The following is a 23,224-nucleotide window of genomic DNA, read 5'->3' as shown; positions in this document are numbered from 1 at the left end:
ATAACCATTCCGGCTCACGGCAAAATCTTCATATTGTTTAATATTTCTCAAAACAACTTCAAACCGTAGATTTTGTAGTCCAAAGGTTAATATAATTTTGATTTCCTACATCCGCCCTGATATTTGAGTGAATATGTCGTTTTGACCTGAAATCTGTTTTGATAGACATATTAATTATCATTGCGGTCTTCTGTAATGACATTAACTGACAGAGTCATTATACCAAAATAAATCATTTCAAAATAAATCGTAGCAATGGCATCCCTTAGAAATCAAGTGTCTCGGATGATGATAAAGTCGGCAAAATTTCATTAGTGTTCATTAAAACGTGGTTTTGTCTATGAAGTCCAGACAGTTGTATTTAATGAGTGCGTGAATGAAATGCTGTTTTCCTATTACATTTTCATGTTCAAAGTTTTTTTGCAATATTTCAAGATGCAATTATCAGTAGAAGGACATAAGTAAAATAAATTAAAAGAGAAAAATACAAAAACTAGTTTAGAATAATCTACGACTGTCACAATAATTTACACGTTGTTATTGCGAATAACGTTAAAATTGACTACATCATGTAAGCAATTGTCGTGAATGGTATGAGAAATTATGGAAAAGATAAATACCATGTTTAGGGTATTTTTTAAAGTAAGAAATTCATGGATAGTTTGCATTCGTAGACCGAAAGGGTAAAACAAATATATCTCTTGTGTACATTTTACCTATCAATCAATCAAAATCCGTAATACTTCCATATACATATATGTAAGGTGCAATTATAAATGGTGATTCTATCTTAAAATCCTCCTCGATTCAGTAATGCCAGGCGTAAGAGACCACGTGACAATAGTTCAGAGCTGAACAAGACTAAATAACTGCGCATGTACTTTATAAAACCATGAATATATCAATCAGATCGTTAATAAAACAGCAGTTTTTTTACCTATCAACAATTGCCTGATTGTTAAGAACTAAATCAAACTAAATATCGCCATTTGACTTCAACAACGAGCAGAATGCATACAGTAGAGTAAGCTTTAAAGGGGTTGGCTTGGCAAAATGTGAAACATAGAGATGAACGTCCAGGTGTATGAAAAAATACACATATAACATATTGCAACCATGTTACACCAACAACTTAATAACATGGTTCCAGACTTCGAACAGACACGTCAATAATATAGACGGTTTAAATATGTTTGTTCTTAAATCTCCTCCTTTCCCCTGGAGAGCACAGCTTAAGAATTAACCAAACAATTATCATAAAGGCAAAAAGAGACCCAAAAAAATACAATTGACGCAAATTGTCGATCTTAAAGATTCGCAATTATACTCAAAAAAAAGTTCGATGTCACTTCCAAATAACAAATCAGTCATGCTTTTCTCGGACTAAATTATCAATCAGTACACATATACTTAATATTTATAAGCATCATCTGCCAAGACATAGATAACTAAAGTTAATTAATGTACGAGACATTTTATTTTAGCTTCAACAATAAAGTTTACTTAAGGATACATAAAAAGATGGAAACTGTACATAAATCTCTATTTACCACCAACTGTTACTTACACATATCTCTTTTAATGAGAAATCCTATTTTTCTCATGTAGTTCTAGGGGGGGAAACTTTCTGGTTAGAAACGTGTAATTTAAGTTTAAATTCCTGAAATTGTAACCTGACCTGGTTAATCAAATCAATTTGGCCAAAATACTACTACTTGCATGACCCTATTGATTCAGTCGTTATATACGGTGACTACATTAATTAGTCGAGCAAGAAGAAGGACTAAATTAATCCAAGCAAATACACTTTTTGTGTTTGAAGGTTGTCTTTTTATACTTTTTTCTGTTAGATCACTGTCAAATAACGTTTGAATTGTATTGTTGTCTTTTTAGTTGGGTTTACACTAAATTTTCAGTTTTATTTTGTAATCCGGATTTGTTTTCTTCCAATCGATTATTGACTTTTGAACACCAGTTTACTATTGTTGTCTTTATTTCTGTCTTGCGTAATAATTGATAGCTTTTCCTATCCCATCTTGGAATGACTGATTTTAATTACAACTGTTGACAAAACTTTTGATTTTTGATTTCATATCAGTAATCTAAACTCTTACGAAGCACGAATTTATAGCTTCTAAAAAAATAGTAAGTGAAATAAGTACACATACTATTAACTAAAGTTTCCAATATTATGACACTTGTTAATGTTGTGCTTATTGGGAGATTGTTTTGACAGTTCAGTTCACATGTAATCCGATAGGTGTTTAGATGCATAGATCACTGTCCATGGGTAATCTGGTAGGTGTTTAACGGGACAGTCCACATGTTATCTTATAGGTAATACAACAATCATATGTAGAATGACACTTTTCGAGTGTTTAGTCACCTAATATATATAAGAAGTTAGAATGGTTTCAGACCAGTAATTGAATGTTAGATCCAAAGATTGTAGGATGTATAGATGTGGTATGACTGTTAATAAGATACATTTCCAGCAAAGATCAAAATACATATATGAGAAGCAGCCATTGATTACCAGAGGTATTTCAAAGAACGCCACGTCCTTTTTTCTAAAAAGGTTCATCGGAAGGTACCAAGAACTTGTCGATAAATATTCCTAACAACTTCACAAATATTACACGATGGTCTTATAGTATAGATTTTGCGTACTGACGTTGTTTATCATCTTAATAACGTGTTATATTATTCTTTTATTTGTCTTTATTAATATTACTTTTACTGTTAAGTCTGTTTTTCAGATATCCATTTGACATGACTCTGTGCTTATGTATACCATCATACTTGAACGACAAAATTATTTTATTTATTAATATTACTTTTTCTGTTAAGTCTGTTTTTTGTGATATACATTTGACGTGACTCTGTACTTATGTTACCCCGTCATACTTTGAAGCACACTATTATTTTATTTATTATTATTACTTTTCCTGTTAAGTCTGTTTTTTTTTGTGATATCTATTTTACGTGACTGTATTTATGTATCCCCCATACTCTGAACAACAAAATTATTGTAAGTCTACCTGTGCGAATTTCAAACGCGCAATTTTACACCAGTACTTAATTTAAAACCTTCCATCCTTTAAGGGTGGATTTGACATGGATGAATAAAATTGATTAATATAAGAAACATGAGGATGTTAAATTTGATGTATGCCTTTTTGTGCTTCTTCTGAAAATGCCTGTACCAAGTCAGTAATGTGACAGTTCTTGTCCATTCGTTTTTGGTGTATTTTGTTATTTGATTTTGCCATGTGATTATGGACTTTCCCAATTGATTTTCCTCTAAGTTCAGTATTTTTGTGATTTTACTTTTTTTTCGTTACATTTGTCGTTTTTATAGTGATTAAGATGATAACACAATGTTGACTGCTGTACACCTATTTTTTTTACATTTTTACCAATTGTGTCTGTTTGTTTTGTCCACGCATCGTTGACAATATAATGGAATTTGATGCGACTGTCATACAAGTAAGAAGTTCAATCCACCATTTGCTACATAAGAAAATGTTTGTACCAAGTCAGGTATATGACAGTTGTTATCCATTCGTTTGATGTGTTTGAACTTTTGATTTTGCAAATTGATTTGGGTCTTTTCTTTTTTTATTTTTCCTTGGAGTTCAGTGTTTTTGTGTTTTTACTGTATGGCTTTCAAAAAAGAACAAAAGTCAAACCACATAACAAGCTATCAAAGGTCCTTAAATGGGAAATGTAGAACAATTCAAATTTGAAAACTAACGGCATGGTTATGTACAAAACAATAAACTAAGAACACATTTTATTTACATCAATAAAAGACTTAAATTGATTTACAAACCCCTAAGTTGTGACGGGCAGCTAAAGACGTGTGACTAACCCTCCACTGACCTTAGACAGTTTACTTGATTTTGATGTGATATTGCATATAGTCATTTCGTATTTAGGATTAAGCTATAATCCCACGCATAAGTTTTGTAAGCGCTTTACGACCGTTGTTAACCCTGCTTTTTACCTATTTTATAAGCTTCTTATTCCTATTGTTTGATTTGACAGACATAATATGGAATTGCTTCTGTCAAATAGACAGGAGTCACGAGGGTTCAACAAAGATTCAAATGAAAAGTTTGCCTTTGTAAATGAATTTACCATGACAGAAATATTTTGAAATATGATTTTTTTTTAATTATTACTCTGTATTGATCTACGGAGATTTCATATGTTGCAAGAAATATAAAACATCATCACTAAAAATTGTCGTAAGAAACAGGTTACCGAAAAGTGGGTTAACCAGACAGTAATAGAATTAGATGACAGTTGCAGTATAATTTACTGAAATCATAAATAATCAAATACACGTTAAAAAGAAAGAGGTATTAATACATATATATATATATATCGATTCACGGCAACTGATATCTGACACAAACCACAAAGAGGTAAAAAAGACTGAATTGCCTTCAGAGATGACTATGACAAGTCAGGATTTTGTTATGGGAACAACTATAAAAGAGATGCAAAAGATACCAGACTCAAACTCACAAGTCGAAAATAAACTGAAAACGTCGTGGCTATAAAAGAAAAAACAGCACACACAAAACAACATCGAAAACTAGAGATTGAGAAACACGAAACCTGCCAAAAACTAGGAGTGATCTCATCTGCTCCGGAAGGGAACGCAGATCCTGCTCACGTGAAACCCGGTATCAAGTTCGTGTTAATTTCAATCCAATGATTTTTAAGTCTAACTCGGTAGGTTACATTTGTGAAAATGGAATGGGATTGTAGTACAATATTAGGAACATATCCGCTATTATCTTTGAAATGGATGTCCCATAACAGTCAACAACGAGTGATTGCGTCTGTCAAAGGAGTAAGTTCGGTAAGGGCTATATTTGGCCCCAATTATAAAGTTCATAGTTACAAGACAATACATGTTTTAAGTTGCCTTAAAGACATGTTAGAAAGTTTAACCGAACAGTTTTTGTCAAAGTTTAATTCTAACACGATGATTTTTACATCCAAATAAGGTCAATATAAGGGATTTTGGTGAAATTTGACAAAATCAGCTAGATTTCAACCAAATAAAAGACCAGGAAACATAGAGCGCAGGCGTCGACAAGCTTAAGATTCAAATTAGACATGTGAAATGTCTTCACAAACATCATTTTAAAAGATCTTTGTTGTCGACGTATGCGCTCTATGTTTCCTGACCAATAATCTATGGAAATTTACCCATTTTCATTGATGTTTTCCTTAAAAATCAACATGAGTACAACTTGTGACGTCATAATGAAACGAAGAAACGTAAAATTTTCAACAAAATGGTTTATATCCTAGCTAGTCAATGTATTAGCTATAATTTGTCGTGATATTGGTCGATAAATCCGAATTTGAAATTTACGCTAAAAGAGGGGGCCATTTAAGGACCTTATCGAACATACTCCTTTAACTTCGTACTTGTTTGGCTTTATAAATATTTTGACATGAGCGTCACTGATGAGTCTTATGTAGATAAAACTCGCGTCTGGCATACTAAATTATAATCTTTCATAACTATTACGGAAGGATGATTTCAACTTCAGCCTTTTGAACTCCTGGTTCAATTACAATAGATTCATCCAGAGCAGCAACACTCTCTTTTGAAATGATGATAGGAAATAATAGCCTTTGACTGTACTGAAAAAAATCAAATCGATGCGGACTTTCATGATGTAAATAAACTCATCATAGATACCAGGATGGAATTTTGTATTTACGCCAGACCCGCGTTTTGTCTACAAAAGACTCATTAGTGACGCTCGAATCCAAAAATTGTAACGTCCAAATAAAGTACGAAGTTGTAGAGCATCGAGGACTAAAATTCCTAAAAGTGTTGCCAAATATAGCTCAGGTAATTTATTCCCGAGGTAGAAAAGCCTTAGTGTTTCAAAAATTCAAAAGTTTTGTAAACAGTAAATATAGAAATATGACCTTATCAATGATAATTCACGTCAGAGCTTCTGTGCTAGTGATACCCTCGGATATTAAAACTCCACCAGCAGTAGCATCGACCCAGTTCCCCATGTTCACAAATAACTACGTTATATTAACAATATGTTTATGAATCAAATGCACATACCTCACTTCAACTAAAAAAAAAGAAAATTAACTAAAATACAGATCTTCAAGGGAAGGCCAAATCGGAAAGTCCCTCGTCAAATAGTTATTCTAAATTTGAATAATAGTTTTTGATTATATAATCTACATGTGTGAAAATAGAATGTGGAGGATACCAATACAAAATGCAGACCGACGTCCCCTTCAGCAGTTTGCTGTTTATTTAAACAGTGTCTGTTGATCATTAATTCGAAATATTTATAATTGCTGAATACTATACACAATTTATCATTAATTAAACACGATTTCTTTGTAGGCTAAATTTGAAAAAATAATATTATAACTGATACTAGTATATTATTAAAACAAACAGAGGTTGTTAATAGATATAGGAAGATGTGGTGTGAGTGCCAATTGGACAACTCTCCATCCGAATTACAATTTAAAAAAAAAAGTAAACCATTATAGGTCAATGTACGGCCTTCAACACGAAGCCTTGGCTCACAGCGAACAAGAAGCTATAAAGGGCCCCAAAATTACTAGTGTAAAACCATTCAAACGGGAAAACCAACGGTCTAATCTATAAAAAAAAAACGAGAAACGAGAAACACGTATAAATTACATAAACAAACGACAACTACTGTACATCAGATTCCTGACTTAGGACAGGAGTAAACATTTGCAGCGGGATTAAACGTGTTAATGGATCCAAACCTTCTCCCTTTTTCTGAAACATAGATTAACGGACTATTTTCGTGTACTTTCGAATACACGGCTATTTTAAAAAGAATTTTGAGTTATACAAAATTTGTTAATATAGCGTAATTATTTGTGAACTTTGGGGAACTGGTTCATGATGTTTATTTACAATATATCAAATATAATACACTTCTGTTTGCCATTTTTTTATTAAATTGATTGGAAGGCATTGCAAACCAAAAGTGTATGTAGGAATTATCTTTCAAATATAAATATTCTGTTCTTCAAATACCAAATTTAACAACACCATGCAATTGCAAAATTTGCACCGTGTCTATTGCCGTTAATTACAATGCGAATTATTGAGTTAAAGAATATTGTTGAAATTGGTATGTTACAAAAAAAGCAAAATAACAAAAATATCAAACACCGAGGAAAATTTAAATTGGACGTTTCTTTATCAAATGTCAAAATCAAAAGTTCAAACACATCAAACTAATTAAAAAGCTAATCATAAAAATAGTATCATACACTTTTCTGCCCTGAGATCAATAGTGGTAGAAAATCATGAACTGTGCATCGAGAATCTGTCATAGGTTATGAAAAGGTGACCAATATAGATATAAGTCTCATTATCTCATTTCATACTGGCAATCATTCTAAATGTTTACGAATATAACATGGGTTTTTTAAAACAATTTGTTATTAACAATCGGGGTATGTAACTGCTGGCCTACAGGATTGATCCAAAATCTTGTTTTCTTCAGATAACAAAATTTCCATTTTAATTGTCACGAGGTCATTTTCAGTACGTCTTTTAACCAAGTTTTATTTAAATTACAACAATGTTAAATCTCCCAAGGAAGTCAGATTATTCATGGAAATGTTGTAACACGAACCTTCAGAAATGCCAATGTAAATATTCCTTTTAATTTTAACAATTCGAATACAAGGACAAACCTTATTTAACAATGCAGATATGTTATTTTGAAAATTAACATGCAGTAAACAACGCCTTGTAAATAATCAATCTATTCTGGATGTGTTTCGACATCTTTAACAATGATATCACATTCACAATGTTGTCAGCTGAGCTAGAGAGGAAGAGATTTCCGATCGAGATAACTGAACACCGTCAAGTTTATTGAAGTACATCATTCAGACTTTGTCTTCTGTTATCTTTGCTCAAGTGTTTTATTTCGCTATTGTATGTATGTAGTATCCGATGTTTTCATCTGTGTATGTTGTTTGTTCGTCTTTTGTTTTTTACATACTGTTTCCCTCAATCTTTTTATTATGGTACTTTTTAACTAATTATTATTGGTATCTACTGTTAATTTATAGCTGTTTCAAAAATTTCAAAAATCTTATTCAATCAATGTGATATGAGTGGGGTTTTTTTTCTTCAAAACCCACTATATTAATTATTGTGAATAGGTAAATTTCGGATTCACAAACAAGTTTTATAAAACAAAATCACCAGAAACATGTTACGCCAGTGTGATGTCACATTGTGAAGTAGAAAGTAAAATACCAAAAATACGGATATTTCAAAACGTTATAATATACAAAAATGTGTTGTTCTAACTTTATTTATGTTGTGGGGAAACTATTCTGTGTACATTTCTAATGTTGGTATGGCATAGCAATGTGGGATGTTAGAGTTCGCTAACTCTTTTCTTATTGATTCATTATAGATTTGAATGCCCTTTATTTAAATACAATTTATATTATACAATAAAGAAACAAATTCGTTGGCAATTCAAAATACAGGGATGCCTTTCCGTATTGGTTTTAAAGAAATCCAAAGATATCAGTCACAATCATAAGTCGAGAAGGACATAACTCCACACTCAAAATAACAAGACGAACGGACAAATAGCTGTCCAAAAACATTCTACAGAAAGTAAGAATTAAGCTGTTTTTCGATTTCCAGCCCGTTTCTCGTGATTTAGTACGATAATTCATAGCTTCTTTGACTATGTAGAAGACTCGTAGTTCAAGAGATTTAATGTGAAAATTGTATGAAATTATTTTGTCTTATTCCTTTTACTGTTCTATATATATGACGTTTACATGTAGTACTCTTACAGTAATGTATTCTCTAGAATTATACATTTATGATATATTGGCTTAATGAACTTTTGTTTTTGAGACAAAATTGGTTAAGTTAACACAATGTTATGTTTCGCAATACAGAAATTATTACTGTTTTCCTTTTCTAAATAATCAATATAGTATTGTTTGCACTGTTATAGTGAGCGTCACTGATGAGTCTTATTTAGGCGAAACGCGCGTCTGGCGTACGAAATTATAATCCTGGTACATTTGATAATTATTTACAGTGATCAGACAAAAGGTCGCAAAGATTAGGAGATGTGGTATAAACAACTGAGTTTTACTACGCTTATTGCTGTGTGTTTGTTTAGTTGTACATTAGCGTGATGTATAGAGGAAGAGTTGAGATCTCAATACACATGTATAACCCTGCCACATTTCGCCTGCATTCAGTGAGGAGCCTCTGGCCTTTTATGTATTATAATTTTAGTTTCTTTATATATTTCGGCGTTTAACATGACGACTATTATCAATGAACTAGTGCACATTTATTGTTTAAAAACCAGCTGTAGCACGCCTCTGGATGCGGGGTCTTCACGCTGTATTGAATACCAACTAATGTATATCGGCTGTGTTATGCTCTTTGGTTGGGTGGTTGTCTCTTTGACACATTCCCCATTTCCATTCTATTTTATACGAACCGTATGACAAAGATGTAAACAATTATACATCACCGTAAGGTCTTCAACAATTAGCACAATAAGAAAAACTCAATGACCATAAATCACAGTCATGTGATTAAAAGGCAACAGTATGACAAAACACGGAAACAGTTCAAAATAGAAAAACGAATACCAGTAGCAGACCCAATATATGAATTTTTGATTCTCTGATTTTTTTTAAGTTCCTTTGTTCCATTTAGTCCGTGTTATATTATAAAAGAACATTCGTGTATAAATAAAGGCAACAGTAGTATACCGCTGTTCAAAACTCATAAATCCATGGACAAAAAACAAAATCGGGGTAACAAACCAAAACCGAGCGAAACGGATTAAATATAAGAGGAGAACAACGACACAACACCGAAACGCAACACACACAGAAACAGACCAATCATCAGACAAAACACCACGAGAATAACAAATATAACATGAAAACCAAAAACATGAATTTGGGATGGACAAGTACCGTGCCACGTCTTATCTCAATATCTCAAAAATAAGAGAAAACACAAACGACTCAACGTTAAAATGCAACACACAGAGAAACGAATAATATTATAACAATGACCATCTTCCTGACTTGGTACATGACACTTTTAAAGGGGAATAAAAGTGGTGGGTTGAACCTGGTTTTATGGCATGCCAAACCTCGCACTTAAATGGCAAAGTTAAATATAACATTGAAATGACAACATAATATTACAGGACTACAATACAAATAAATAGGAGAACATATTAGACACAGAAAAACATGATTAATAGATAACAAAAAGCATCCGGTTTAAAATTCAATACGCCAAAAACGCGCCTTGTCCACACAAGACTCACCAGTGACGCCCAGATATAAAAGATCGAAAGTGAAAAAAGTACAAAGTTGTACAGCACTGCAGATCAAAAGTTGAAAAGGTTTCGCCAAATACGGCATTGTTTTTATGCCCGGGATAAGAACATTCTTATTATATAGAACAATTTATGCTATTGCAAACAGTAATTTTTATCAAATGAATATGAAAGAGATATACACAAAGAAACTGGAGTATTAATTAATTACAGAAAACTAAACCTGAATACATAACGCCTAAGTTGTACGTAAGGAATCGGATTTAGAATCGTAGCTATATATTTAAAGATATTAAAATATTATGTTTTAGGGAATTTTAGTTATTCAATTAATTTCCGTATTGCTATTCTTTATATCTAAAGCGGTCATGATGGCAATTATAGACAAGAAATAATCAATATCTAGGTATCTCTGACGATTAGAATATGACCTACATGAAAATTAAAATAGAAGATGAATTTGCTGTTAACTGACTTGTCAGTTTTATGTTATACAAAATATAAAGCTTAAGAATTTCCTATTTGGTTTGCTTTTTCGACTTTTTGCACATACCGTCCAGAAATTATTCGACCGTGCCGAATTCAGTATTTGGACAATTAATGGAAGATTTCACAATACGAAGAACAATTGTATAGTCTTTTGAATAATTTATCTGCCCTTTTTTTAAACTGAAAAAAACTTGATACGTTGAATTTCCGCATATCTGAATTCTGATATTTTTGCTGTAATGTAAATTAACTTTGTCAATTAGACTCTAGTGTATGAGTTGTTTTTGTAGACTTATATCCGAAATCATATTACTTATTTATTTATTTGAAACTGTATTAAAAAAATGCAACATGAAATATATATGAGACAATGCATTGTATATAAAATGTTATACTGAGTGGGGCATTGCATTGCATAGACAATACCAGGCTTATAACTTGGTACGCTATACGTTCATTTTGTTTGCAATCAAGACTTACTTTTAGTTTATAACCCGGGTAATTTGATTTCTCTCGATTCGATTTACGATGTATGACATTTAAACACCGGTATACTACTGTTGCATTTATTATTCATCAGTGGTGGTCGAAACAAAGTATAGACCAAGCTTATGAATTTAAGGTAAATTGTACTACTACCCATGAAAATAGAAGATAGTTTACCGATGTTACTTCAAGTCAAAATGTAAGGCAAATATCGGAAGTATAACTATAGGATGTTAATAGATTTATCAATAGGAAGGCAAAATAACGCAAAATATCTGGAACAAATTTATCAATTAATTGCGCTTTTGAAATGAATAGAAAATTTTCAAAACAAAACAAAAATCTTAATCATTTAATACAAAGAAAGTAAAACAAACAGTTAAGTTAAGGATGGATTGTGTAAAATCCATGTTATTTTCTAGCTTTGACTGTGGATTGCATTATGTCTTTTAGTTTTTATGTATCTATTATTTAATGTACTAAGTAATCATCATCACTGCTGGTATTACTGTTTCTGTTTTCAGAATGGGAGAATCCTTCTCTTTTTGGTTGCTTTTTAAATAAACTACATTTACTAGACAAAAGAAAGAGAGGTTTATGACTAAAGTACTTTTAGGGATTTGCACGAAAAATGGCAAAAACAAGAAAAAACGACCAAAGTGCAAACAACAGGCGACCAAGAACAAATAGTAAACTAAAGACTTAGCAACAGGAACGCATTCAAAATCCGGTATTGATATCACACGTTTCGAAAGGCTTTAGCAGATCTAACTCAACATTTGACACAATGAATTCTTTTCCCATTAACACAATGATTTCAGGAGGAAAATGCGAAAGGCCTTCTTCGCCTATTTATTTATTTCAAAAGTCATGTGTCTCACCAACTACTTCATAACCCAACATTTGAATTTCAAATCTTAATTATAAACAAACACGGTCTGAATTCCTTTGCAACTATTTGAATCCTTGATTAACTTCTTCGGATGAATAATTTTGGCATCATTTTCCGTAAAATAAATTAACCCCTTTTGTTCAATAATTATATGGATTTTTAATTTTTCGACATATTTTCTTAAACCTTACGAGTGTTTTGCAAATGAATGTTTTTCATCCGATGGTTTACAGTTTAACATATTTATTGTGTTTTATGATAGTTCAATTGTGAATACTTGTTTTGCTGACCAGTAAAGGAGTAGGTCCGGTAAGAGCCCTTTTTGGCCCCAAAATATAGCAGTTTTACAAAATTCTGAAAATGTAAACTTTTAGTTATGTATTGGATAGTAGAATGGTTCTGCTACATAAATATTGGCTGTTTTTGGCAATGCAATGCACATATATTGAGAACTAGCACCATTAAGTCATGCTAAATTACTGAAATCATCAAAATTCAAGCATTTTAGTTAACTTTTAGACGGTTTCCGTGTAAAACGAAAGTGGCCGCATTCGTGTTCATCCAAAATATTTAAATGGAAGTTGTATTTGATGATAATACATAACATATATAAAGATTGAGGATGAACACGGATGCGGCCACTTTCATTTTTGACAAAAACTATCTGAAAAGTGACATTTTTTCGCATATTTGGTAGGTTTTTCATATTTAAGCTTGAATCGGATCATTTTTTATGACTTAATGAGTTAAAATCTTTCACAAAAAATAATTGAATCAAATGAAATAGACACTTAAGTGTTTAAAAAGTGGTCAAAATCTTTCGTCAGATGAAACTGAAATTTGAGGCAAAAATCGGTCCTTACCGGACCTACTCCTTTATTGTCCTCACCTTTTTAAAAAGATACTGCAGGCTAGTTTGAGCCAAATACTTTCCTATGAATGAACAATGCATTGAGGAAAACAAGCTTATTATGACTTTGTGTTCACGTGAATGATATCAAGTCACAAAGTACCAAAGTTAAACCATTATTTCTGAAACGTCCTTATGGACTTAAAGATTTTCATTTCAACGGCAATTCTTAACCAAATATAGTATCATTTTATTCATTTCAGATTAATTGTAATCTGTTATTTCCTGATTACCAGAATATATGTGCTATTGAACGATATTAAAGTCATTGACTTTTAAATCATCTGTGTTATAAACAAGAAAATTGAGCATATCATCAATGGATAAACTTCATTATATAAAATGATAAAAGCTTCTTTTGTAAGATTATAACCCAAAGCGATAGCATATCACTTTGTACATAGAAAATAGACTGCAAGATACCACATACAATAAAAGACAATGGAATAGATAAAGGAATAATACAATAAAATGATGTTATAAATTGCTATTTCAGCTGTCTATCTAATTTCGTTGATGCTATGTTGAGAAAAAACAGAGATATCAACAAGTAATATTCAAAATAAGATAATGTGTTACAAACAGAGTTTAAATAATTTATTAATTCATTAATCTATATAGTATCTCATATAAGGGGATAAGTTGAAAAGTCTTCTCTTCAGTAGCTGCCAGGGTGCTATTTGTGGTACATAGATATAGGAAGATGTGGTGTGAGTGCCAATGAGACAACTCTCCATCCAAATAACAATTTAAAAATTAAACCATTATAGGTTAAAGTACGTCCTTCAACATGAACTTATTGTTGTTGGGTTAATGTTGTGCATTCTTTAATTTTCTCTGAAGTTTTGTGTTGGCCAATGATTCTCCTATATTTTTTTTAATTTTTGGTCATGATGTTGTCTTCATTTCACGGACCTTTTCTTGCTCTCGTTGTATTTGTTTTGTTTCGTTTTGTTCTTGTTTGTTTGTTTGTTTCGTGTTTTTTTGGCTTTGATTTTTGGTTATTTTCTATTTATTCATTTTTGTTGGCTTTTCAGGCATTAACTATTTTTGAAGAAAGCAGTACATTCACATACAGGATCAAACAGTTTGGATTTGTTCAATTTATACAGGTTCAACTTGTAACACCACAGCAAATTGTCAATACATATTTCATTTTCCGATATTGATTCAAATCTTTTAACTATTTTTCATTCTTGATAGCTGTTTTATCTAGATAAGTTGATATACATTATAATGGTAATGAAATACATTTAACATATATGTTTCGTAAAGTACTTTCGTATTTCATAAAAACCAAAACGCGATAATTCATTATCAGGGGTCAACATAAGGCCTGTCGTTTAATTATATTTTCCCAATCAAATTACCTTAAGTGTCAATGTTCTACGCTGTAGCATCCTGTGTTCCTAATCTATCAAGATTTTTTAATAGACACAAACACGGCAGAATTGGTGCTGGAGAAATGCTAATTGTATTATAGAAGAATAATACCATGGCCTTGTTTCAACAATTAATCTGCCAATTAGATCATCGTTATTGTGTTCCTTGAAAAACACTTATCACAAATATCAACAAAAACAACATTTCCCAATTTATAAAAGATGATTTAAAATGTATTTGCTATCACAGAAATGTGAGGTATAAACCCATTGTTTTCTTAATACTTAAGATCCAAATGTAGGTAAATTTCCTCCATCCCTTCTATTTCAAAAGACAACTGACTTACTTTTATCTCTTATTATAGAAACAATTCCCATTTGGAATAGTTTTATATCAAGATCATGTCATCGAGAAGTTAAAAATATTGGATTCGTAGAGTGCATGGAGATATATTTCTACATCAAGGTATCAAACAGATTGAGTTCATGATTTAGTTATTTCGGACAGTTGCTACCTGTTGAGCTCCCATAAGTTTTAGGGTTAGACAAGTAGATTTTTTGGATGTTTTTTTCCTTGCCATACACAATGTTACGTGAGTCACTTCACGTTTTAACCAAATTCATTCGGTCCTATATGTATGGCTTAAGAACAATACATCTGCAAAGAAAGTGATTATATTTGAATTTAAACGTTTCTTGCAGACTCCTGTGACAGTCGGGTTTATCGCCGCCATAATATTTTTCAAGGTCATAATATAAAGATCTAAATCATCTGTTCTATATTTTCAGCCCTTTTGGTAGTTCTATATCTTGTTTTCGTTTGCAATACTTATATTTCTTAATCCCTTAATGGGCTTAAAACAAGTAAAATAAAAAAATACCGAATTCCGAGAAAAATTCAAAACGGAAAGTCCGTAATGAAAATACAAATACAAAAGCTCAAACACATCAAACGAATTAATATTATTGGGTTCGTGGTCTAGAGGTTAAGACCGATGGCTACAGTGCCGATTCTCACTCGGAGTGCTAAAAATATCAGTATATCAGAAGGGAAATTATCTACCCTCTCGCTGACATCTCTGGTACCCAGACCGGAGTACAAACTAGAATGAATACTTTGGGGTGTGTACATGGATGCCACTGTACCCTCGCAGCTTTCGAGGGGTTCTTCGGATATCGGAGGCATTTACCAGTACATACATACATACATACATATTATTTGAGCCATAACTTTATTGGGATTCCACATCAAGATTGGCTTCACAGGAGGGATTGTGCCTGATATTCATATGATGAAGACATAATCTTGCAATCATATTAATTGAGGTCTTGAGCTGTCATGGCAGTAACTGCTAGTAGTCTGTTGTTATTTTTGTATTATTGTCATTTTTTTTTGTTTTCCTTTGTTTCGTATTCTGACAGCGGACTCAAACTTCTCTTAAACTGAGTTTAATTGTGCGTATTGTTCTGCGTTTGTTCTGGGTTTGTTTTTCTACATTGGCTTGAGGTATAGAGGGAGGGTTGATATCTGACAGTATAGTACAAAACACAATAACAAAAAAGTAAATACTTCAAACAAGTATTGATTTTATAAAAATCTACATTGCTAAAAAACAATCAATAATGAAGTCACCAAAAATATCCTTTTATGTCAATTAAATTTTGTCTAATATGTATGTACACATTATCTCCTGCAGTGCGGTTTCAACAGATTGTTCTTTTGAAATGCCATTATTGGGTCACGTGATCTTTATTAATTCTCCGGGAAAGTGTCATTAACGTCATCGACAATATGCTGCCATCCGTTATCTTATCATGACTGTCATACTCTATTAATTTTTCTCTATATTTTGTCAAAATAATGTAAAAGCTTCTACTTCAGCTTGTCTATTTTATTTATGTATGACTTACGGTGACAATATCTAACATTGCAAAGAACGAATTGTTGAACTGTAATTGTACCCTAAAGACTGCGATTTCTTTCATGTCCTGCAAAAGGACCAATGGTTGTTAATATAATCAGACGCATTCTAAGTGTTTAGATTATTTTTATACCTTTTGTTAGATTTTTTATTTTGTAAGTCCTATTTTTTTCCAATATGACCAATCAGTTTTGATGGTGTTATTGATGAAATACTAGTATACATCAATGACTTTATAACAACCTAACAACATCGACATAAGTTTTGAATTAATGCATCCAAGATTTCCAAAGATATGCAATTAACACCATTTTTTTCAAAATTCACTTCGGGGCGGCTTTAGCCTCTGCATATCTTAATTAATGGAAGTACAAAAGTCAATCGTCAGTTGAATAACATAAGAGTGAGAGAACAATGCATCTTTGGATAAGTTGCTTAGCAAAAGGTTCAGAAAAAGGCAGTTGCGCACTCTTGATCAGTTGCATTGCAAATGGTTTAAAATAACTCAATCGCATGAATTAAAATAACAGAGGTTACAGAAAATAATGCAATCTTGGTCAGTTGGAAATAAAAGGATAAAGAGAAAATAAAAAAATATCCATATATTGTTCATTGGAATAAAAAGATCAACAGAACATAGCAAAATATTGCAATCTTGTTCAGTGTAATCACAAGAACACCAGAAAACAAAGCAATGTAAAAAGCAACGACAGAAGTGAATAATGCAATCTTGCAATCCGCATGAGTTATCTATAATGAAAGGGTGAGGGAATAACGATCAATATAGAAAATCAGGGATATCAATTTTACCAGTACAACAGGCGACAAAAACAACTATAACCATCATGGTTTTATTTTACTATTAATATAGTTGAATTATATCTTCCAATATGTATAAATATTCAATTCCTTCAATCTCCCCGAAATCTTAAGGTTTGATTGAAGCAAATTAATTTATCGTCAAAATGTAATAATATTAAAATGTCCCGTACCAGGTCAGAATTATTGCAGTTTCTAGCTAATAGATTGATTCTATGTATGTTGCATTGTCGTTTGTATTTTGTTGCACTTCGGTATTGTGATGTTCCGTTTTTTTCTTCTTATATTTGATGTGTTTTCCTCGGATTTGTTTTCTCTCAATTGATTTATAAATTTTGAACTGCGGTATACTACTGTTGTAGTACTCTATCATAGTCCCTTTCAATTTGAAAATCTTTCTGGAAAATGAATACATAATTTAGTCAATATTCTTGTTTCCGGGTTGCTAGTAATCCTATCATATTAAATCCACTATGATTAGTATAGGAACGTTATTACTTTGGGATTTTGGTTTGGAAAGCTGCTTGCTTGGTTTATGATTAATTTTAGAAGATAAACGAAAAATAACTTCATGTATGTCATATGATTCTTTGGAGATTGTTAAGATTAACTTAGGATGATATACATGGTTTCTCATCCCATTGTTAAATCTTTAAAGAAAAATATCCATTATATTACAGAGGCCCCTCATGGGGGGGTCCTAGTAATCACATAATCACCATTTGTTTGCCAATATAATCACATAATCATTAAATATTTGCTTATCTTTAGTAATCAAATAATCATAAACTAAAAATACAGTCCTAGGTAATCAAATAATCATGAAATATTTGGCTTAATAATCAAATAATCATTAAAAAAACGGCCAAGTAATCACATATTAATCAAAAACCCCATGAGCGCCCTCATTACAATGTTCTTTTAATTAAAGAAAGTTATCTTTTACCTTATAAAAAATTATTAGAGAAAAGAAATGTATAATGGTTAACTGGCCACTGACAGAAAAATATATGGAAGGAAAGAAGATAAAATGATTTTATTATTTTTTAGATATGTTACATATAGACAATGTAGGTAACTGTTTTTGCTTAATGGAAAACGTATGGACTTGTATAACAGTATTTAACCAAAATATTTATAAAAGTGAAAAGAAAGGTATGACAATTATGGGGCGGTAGGAATGCAAAACTCGTATCTATATTTATAAAACCTAAGTAAAAAAATATGTCTATAAGAACAAGATATCGTCAGAGTGATTGTTGATAAATTACGTCAGCTTTGCTATTTCTCTACATTGGTTATTGAAATACCCAAATGGAAATATAGTTAAAGAATGACATGTAAATGTCACAGACTTGATAGTATTCATATCCCTAAAGTAAATATCAGCACAATATTCACTTATTTTCTCACAACCTCTTGTTTCAATCTAAACTTAATTTACTGACAGCTTTTCAGGTGAATTCGAATACAAGTAAGGTACCAATTAAGCTGTGCATTTTGACAACTAAAGATAGAATACCTTGACTGTATAAATCCTCTATATGGTAAAATAAACGTTGTACCATAAGCGAGAGCAGTACGTGTGAACATATTCTACTATACAGGTAATTACTTTCACGTCAAATTAAAAACCTATCGATGTTCTAAGGTATACAATAATTACTTCCATCAACATAATGGATAACGTGTATGTCATTTAAAGTACAACTTTCCGGCCATTTTTATCTATATTGAAATTGCAATCGATTAGCAGGTAAATGGTTCTAAATATTACCTCAACTCGTGAAGAAGTTTTAATTTACAGGTGTATTTTAATGAAATAGTATTCTAAAGTACTTGTGTTCTCTCAGAGGTCAATGCTTAACATTTTTACAAAGATATATTTCGCGCGTCTGGCGTAAATATAAAATTTCAATCCTGGTATCTATCATGAGTTTATTTATATAACATTTTGATTTCCATAATAGTTTCATTCATATCCCGTAATGCATGTGAACGAAACATTAACTTATCTGGCTCAAAAATAAGTCTGAGGTTCTTTTGTTGTGGAACTGACAGATCATAGCACGTTTCCATTCAAGTAGATATTCCGATGATTGATTTAACTTACCGTTAGGAAATTTATTTCATATTTCCCCCCTGACAATTTATAATTCAATCAATAAAAAATGCAATGTCCGACTATTTAGATTTCTGCTCGTAAGGAGCTGTCATTGTCCTGCAAAAATATTCCCGCTTTTACCTTGGGGAATACATTGGACAAAACAATATTAACTGACGAAGCTGGAAACGTTCCCAGAAGCACTTAACCTTGTCGTATCCATAAGCACTGTCAATGGTCAGTTAAGAATAAAATATGCTTCTGTACTTTCATAACTTTGAGTAATAGCAATTCCTATATATTCAATTCAAATAGCATTCCATCATCGATGGATCGAAAAATTACCTGCACACAAGTTTTTAAAACAAAATAGTTATCAAAGGTACCAGGGTTATAATTTAATACGCCAGACGCGCGTTTCGTCTACATAAGACTCATCAGTGAGGCTCAGATCAAAACATTTAAAAAGCCAAACCAATACAAAGTTAAAGAGCATTGAGGACCCAAAATTCCAAAAAGTTGTGCCAAATACTGCACAGGTAATCTACTCCTGGGCGTAAGAAAATCCTTAGATTTTCGAAAAATTCAAAGTAAACAAGTAACTGATGAATATTTTGAGGAATTTCCAATGTTATCACCAATTTCTGTCTGATTTTAAGGTCAATTATGGTATAATTAAATTAACCCATTTCTAGCCTAATGCTAACGGTAAAAGATATTAGATTTTACTATTATTCCGAGTTCTAACATAGATTACAAGACTTGTCAATCTAAACAAAGATCAACTAGTTTTGTTTGGATGCAATTCAAAAGATACCCACAACTTATATGGAAAATGAGTGTGAATTAATAATTATATAATACTGTATCCAGAAGATCCTGTGGTAGAACAAACTCTTCCCAATGCTGTGTGTATTCGTGCTACTCTACCATCGTGACTTAATAGTTTGAAACGCCTTCCACTTAACACAATAAAATTCCTGATAGTTTCGGCATTTGAGTGTTATATTTGTTAATGGATGAGAAGTATTATTGACTAATTCTCCCATTCAGAATTTATAACTGAAGATCAATTGATAAATCTGATATTTTATGTTTAAATCAATTAGCTATTAAAAAAATTCAGTTTGATCCATCATTTTTACGACACAAAGTATACATAATCCTTGATTTTACTGTCTAAAACATGGTCCCATATTTCTTGATTATGATGTGTATCTATCTTTTTAGTTTACAACTGCAGTACTTTTCTAAGTACTTTTCTTCTTTTTTATGCACTTTTTGGCATAACATGTTTATAAACCATCAATTAACACATTACAAAGTAAATATATTATTTACAGGAGCAATACAAGGAAAAGAAAAACAAATATACTCACGTCTCGTCACAGAAAACTTCTTTTTGTCTTTGTAGCTTTGCTCTGTTTTCATTAGATAAATCCTCAGAAGACGTGGCTACGGGCCACGCAAAATATATAGAATCTCGTACCATAGCAGACAAACTTTTCATATCCGACAATGAACGTCTTTTATAATCACATTTAGGAACCTTAAGTGCATCCATTTGTTTTTTATGGTATTTTGGTGATGTACTCTTTGCTCTTTGACTTGAGGTCCCGTCGACGACTTTTGGAACTGGCCAGGCTAAACACATACTGTCCCTGACCATAGTTGTTATATTTTTGACATCAGACACAGAATACGATCTTTCATCCCGCTGTTTGTCCTTGCTCATATTTGTTATTTAGACATTAATGAAGTATAATATGTAATTGGTCCTCTAACAGAGATGTATCACGCACACTTTCCCTCACCTTTCTGGTCGATAGTTAAACTTTCCTACAATATGAAGAGAGAACAAGTCAGTCACAAAGGTCAGTTAAGTGATCTTCTTCTAAATCCAGTAACGTTTATTCGTTTTTTCCATGTGACTTTATTTTGTATTGATACATATATATATAAATATATATATATTTAGTATGCTTTCATGACTTAATGAAAATCTGGATCATTTTATATCCAATTCATCCGTTGCATATATAATATATATATATCGTATTAATCAATAGATCCTAACGTCACAAAATTTCATATATAGATGTATATTAATATTTCAAGTGTGTATCAATTTTCTGGCAATAAAACTGAAATATTTTTTTTTTAAACATTATATTTTGCTTTTAGCACTTCAACGGATAAAGGCTATAATTGACGCTAAGCTCTCTTCAGCTTGTTTATGGTGATGAATTGTGTTAAAACGTAAATAGTCGGTCCTAGAATCAACAATGCATGTTTCCCGGAGGAGTCTGTTGTAGGCAGTATGTGTGTTCTGTTGTAATGTCCAATATTTTGGTAATTCCTGTAATTTGTTATGTTAAACATATGGAGAATTTTAATTACAATGCCATGAGGTTTTAATTTGAGACAAAGCTATCTTTGGAAACCATATTAAATCTATTGGAAACCAATTTTCCAGAGGACGTAATTAATATTCTGGTATACGAAATCAATTTAACCTACAGCAACGCTGCATTTATTTTGCATCAAAAATGAAAAAGCTAAAAGCCTGACAATCAACAGTAATGTTTGTTTTAGCAACACAATAAACGGGAAAGGTTTAAGTAATTTAAAATGTTTGGCTCTATTCATATGCAAAGACAATTTACGCTTTTCAAATAGAATGAACCCTTCGATACGTAAATCATAAGATTACAAATACCGATTGTCAATATTGCTGATAATCGCGAGCCTTTTAAATATTTATACTTTTGGAATGAATGAAAGTGTTGCTGCCAATTCCTTTGAGTATTTTTGATGTGTTATGTCTTAATACATAACACTGAAAACATTTTGCATATAAAGAAAAGGATTATATGCATTAAGATTCAATGATATATTTAGCGGAAACAAGACAAGACATTCAGAGGTCAACATGCAATATTTGTCGTTTTACACACATTGAATAAAGGCAACAGTAGTTTACCGCTGTTCGAAATTTATGAATAGATTGAGAGAAAACAAATCCGGGTAACAAACGAAAACTTTCTTTTTCTGTTTATGTCTATTATAACATATACACGACTTGCAACTGTTAATCGAATGTACCTGTAGATAAAATTGAGAATCACAGAGGCATTGTCTTTTGTAGACAACAACCCGTAAATGAATGCAATTGTTTGTTTTGTGGAATTTATACAGTTCGGGTTTTTTTTTTCCCGAATAGCTTTCGAGCATACCAATGATTTGCGACCTGTTCTTCATAATGCCATAAAGTATAGTTTCTAAATTTTCGCTGATGGTTCACTGCTAGTCATTGAGGGTATAACCATTTCAGTAGTCAGTGCTTCGGTATTTCAAACAAACCTTTCTTTACTGCCGTGGATAAATTTAAGATTTATTTTAAATGAACATAATGTACAATCTCCTTCAGACAAAATTTACCTTTCAAATATATGGATTTTTCTATGTCTCTTTTGTCATTAAATACCTTAAGTGTTCATGTTTTGGTATACTAAAAATTAAAACCAACCCTTACTAGCTTGCATGTGTCCGTTTTCTGATCTTTTCTTTATCATGAACATCAAAGCCGAATATTTCGAAACCATGCCATCGTGATGTATCAGAATAAAAAAAGTTGAAGGGCTCCTAAAGATTATAGTCATCTAATTTATGTAAGGTCAGCTTAACATGAGGAAGTTGAAACCGTGATTTCTTATTTATTTTCGTAAGTTTATAAACGGACAAATTAAGAAAGTTTTGGTATAAATCATGTAAGTAATGAATTACTGAAGACTGAACCGACGATATC

General features: G+C 31.7%; 1 protein-coding gene across 2 annotated transcripts in view; it reads right to left on the bottom strand.

Annotated features, from left to right (window-relative positions):
* LOC134708204 (GTPase-activating Rap/Ran-GAP domain-like protein 3) overlaps positions 1-21,252 on the bottom strand; it is a 200,198-nt gene extending 178,946 nt beyond the window's left edge. For both annotated transcript variants that reach the window (XM_063568557.1, XM_063568556.1), the window contains exon 1: positions 20,796-21,252. In XM_063568557.1, coding sequence (XP_063424627.1) covers positions 20,796-21,151 — 356 coding nt within the window. In that variant the 5' untranslated portion in view covers positions 21,152-21,252. The remainder of the gene's footprint in view (positions 1-20,795) is intronic.
* Between the last annotated feature and the right edge of the window lie 1,972 nt (positions 21,253-23,224).

Source organism: Mytilus trossulus, chromosome 2 (genome assembly GCF_036588685.1).
Source record: "Mytilus trossulus isolate FHL-02 chromosome 2, PNRI_Mtr1.1.1.hap1, whole genome shotgun sequence".
Lineage (NCBI taxonomy): Eukaryota > Metazoa > Mollusca > Bivalvia > Mytilida > Mytilidae > Mytilus > Mytilus trossulus.
Note: the sequence above shows the minus strand (reverse complement) of the source record. Positions and strands in the feature narration are given on the sequence as shown.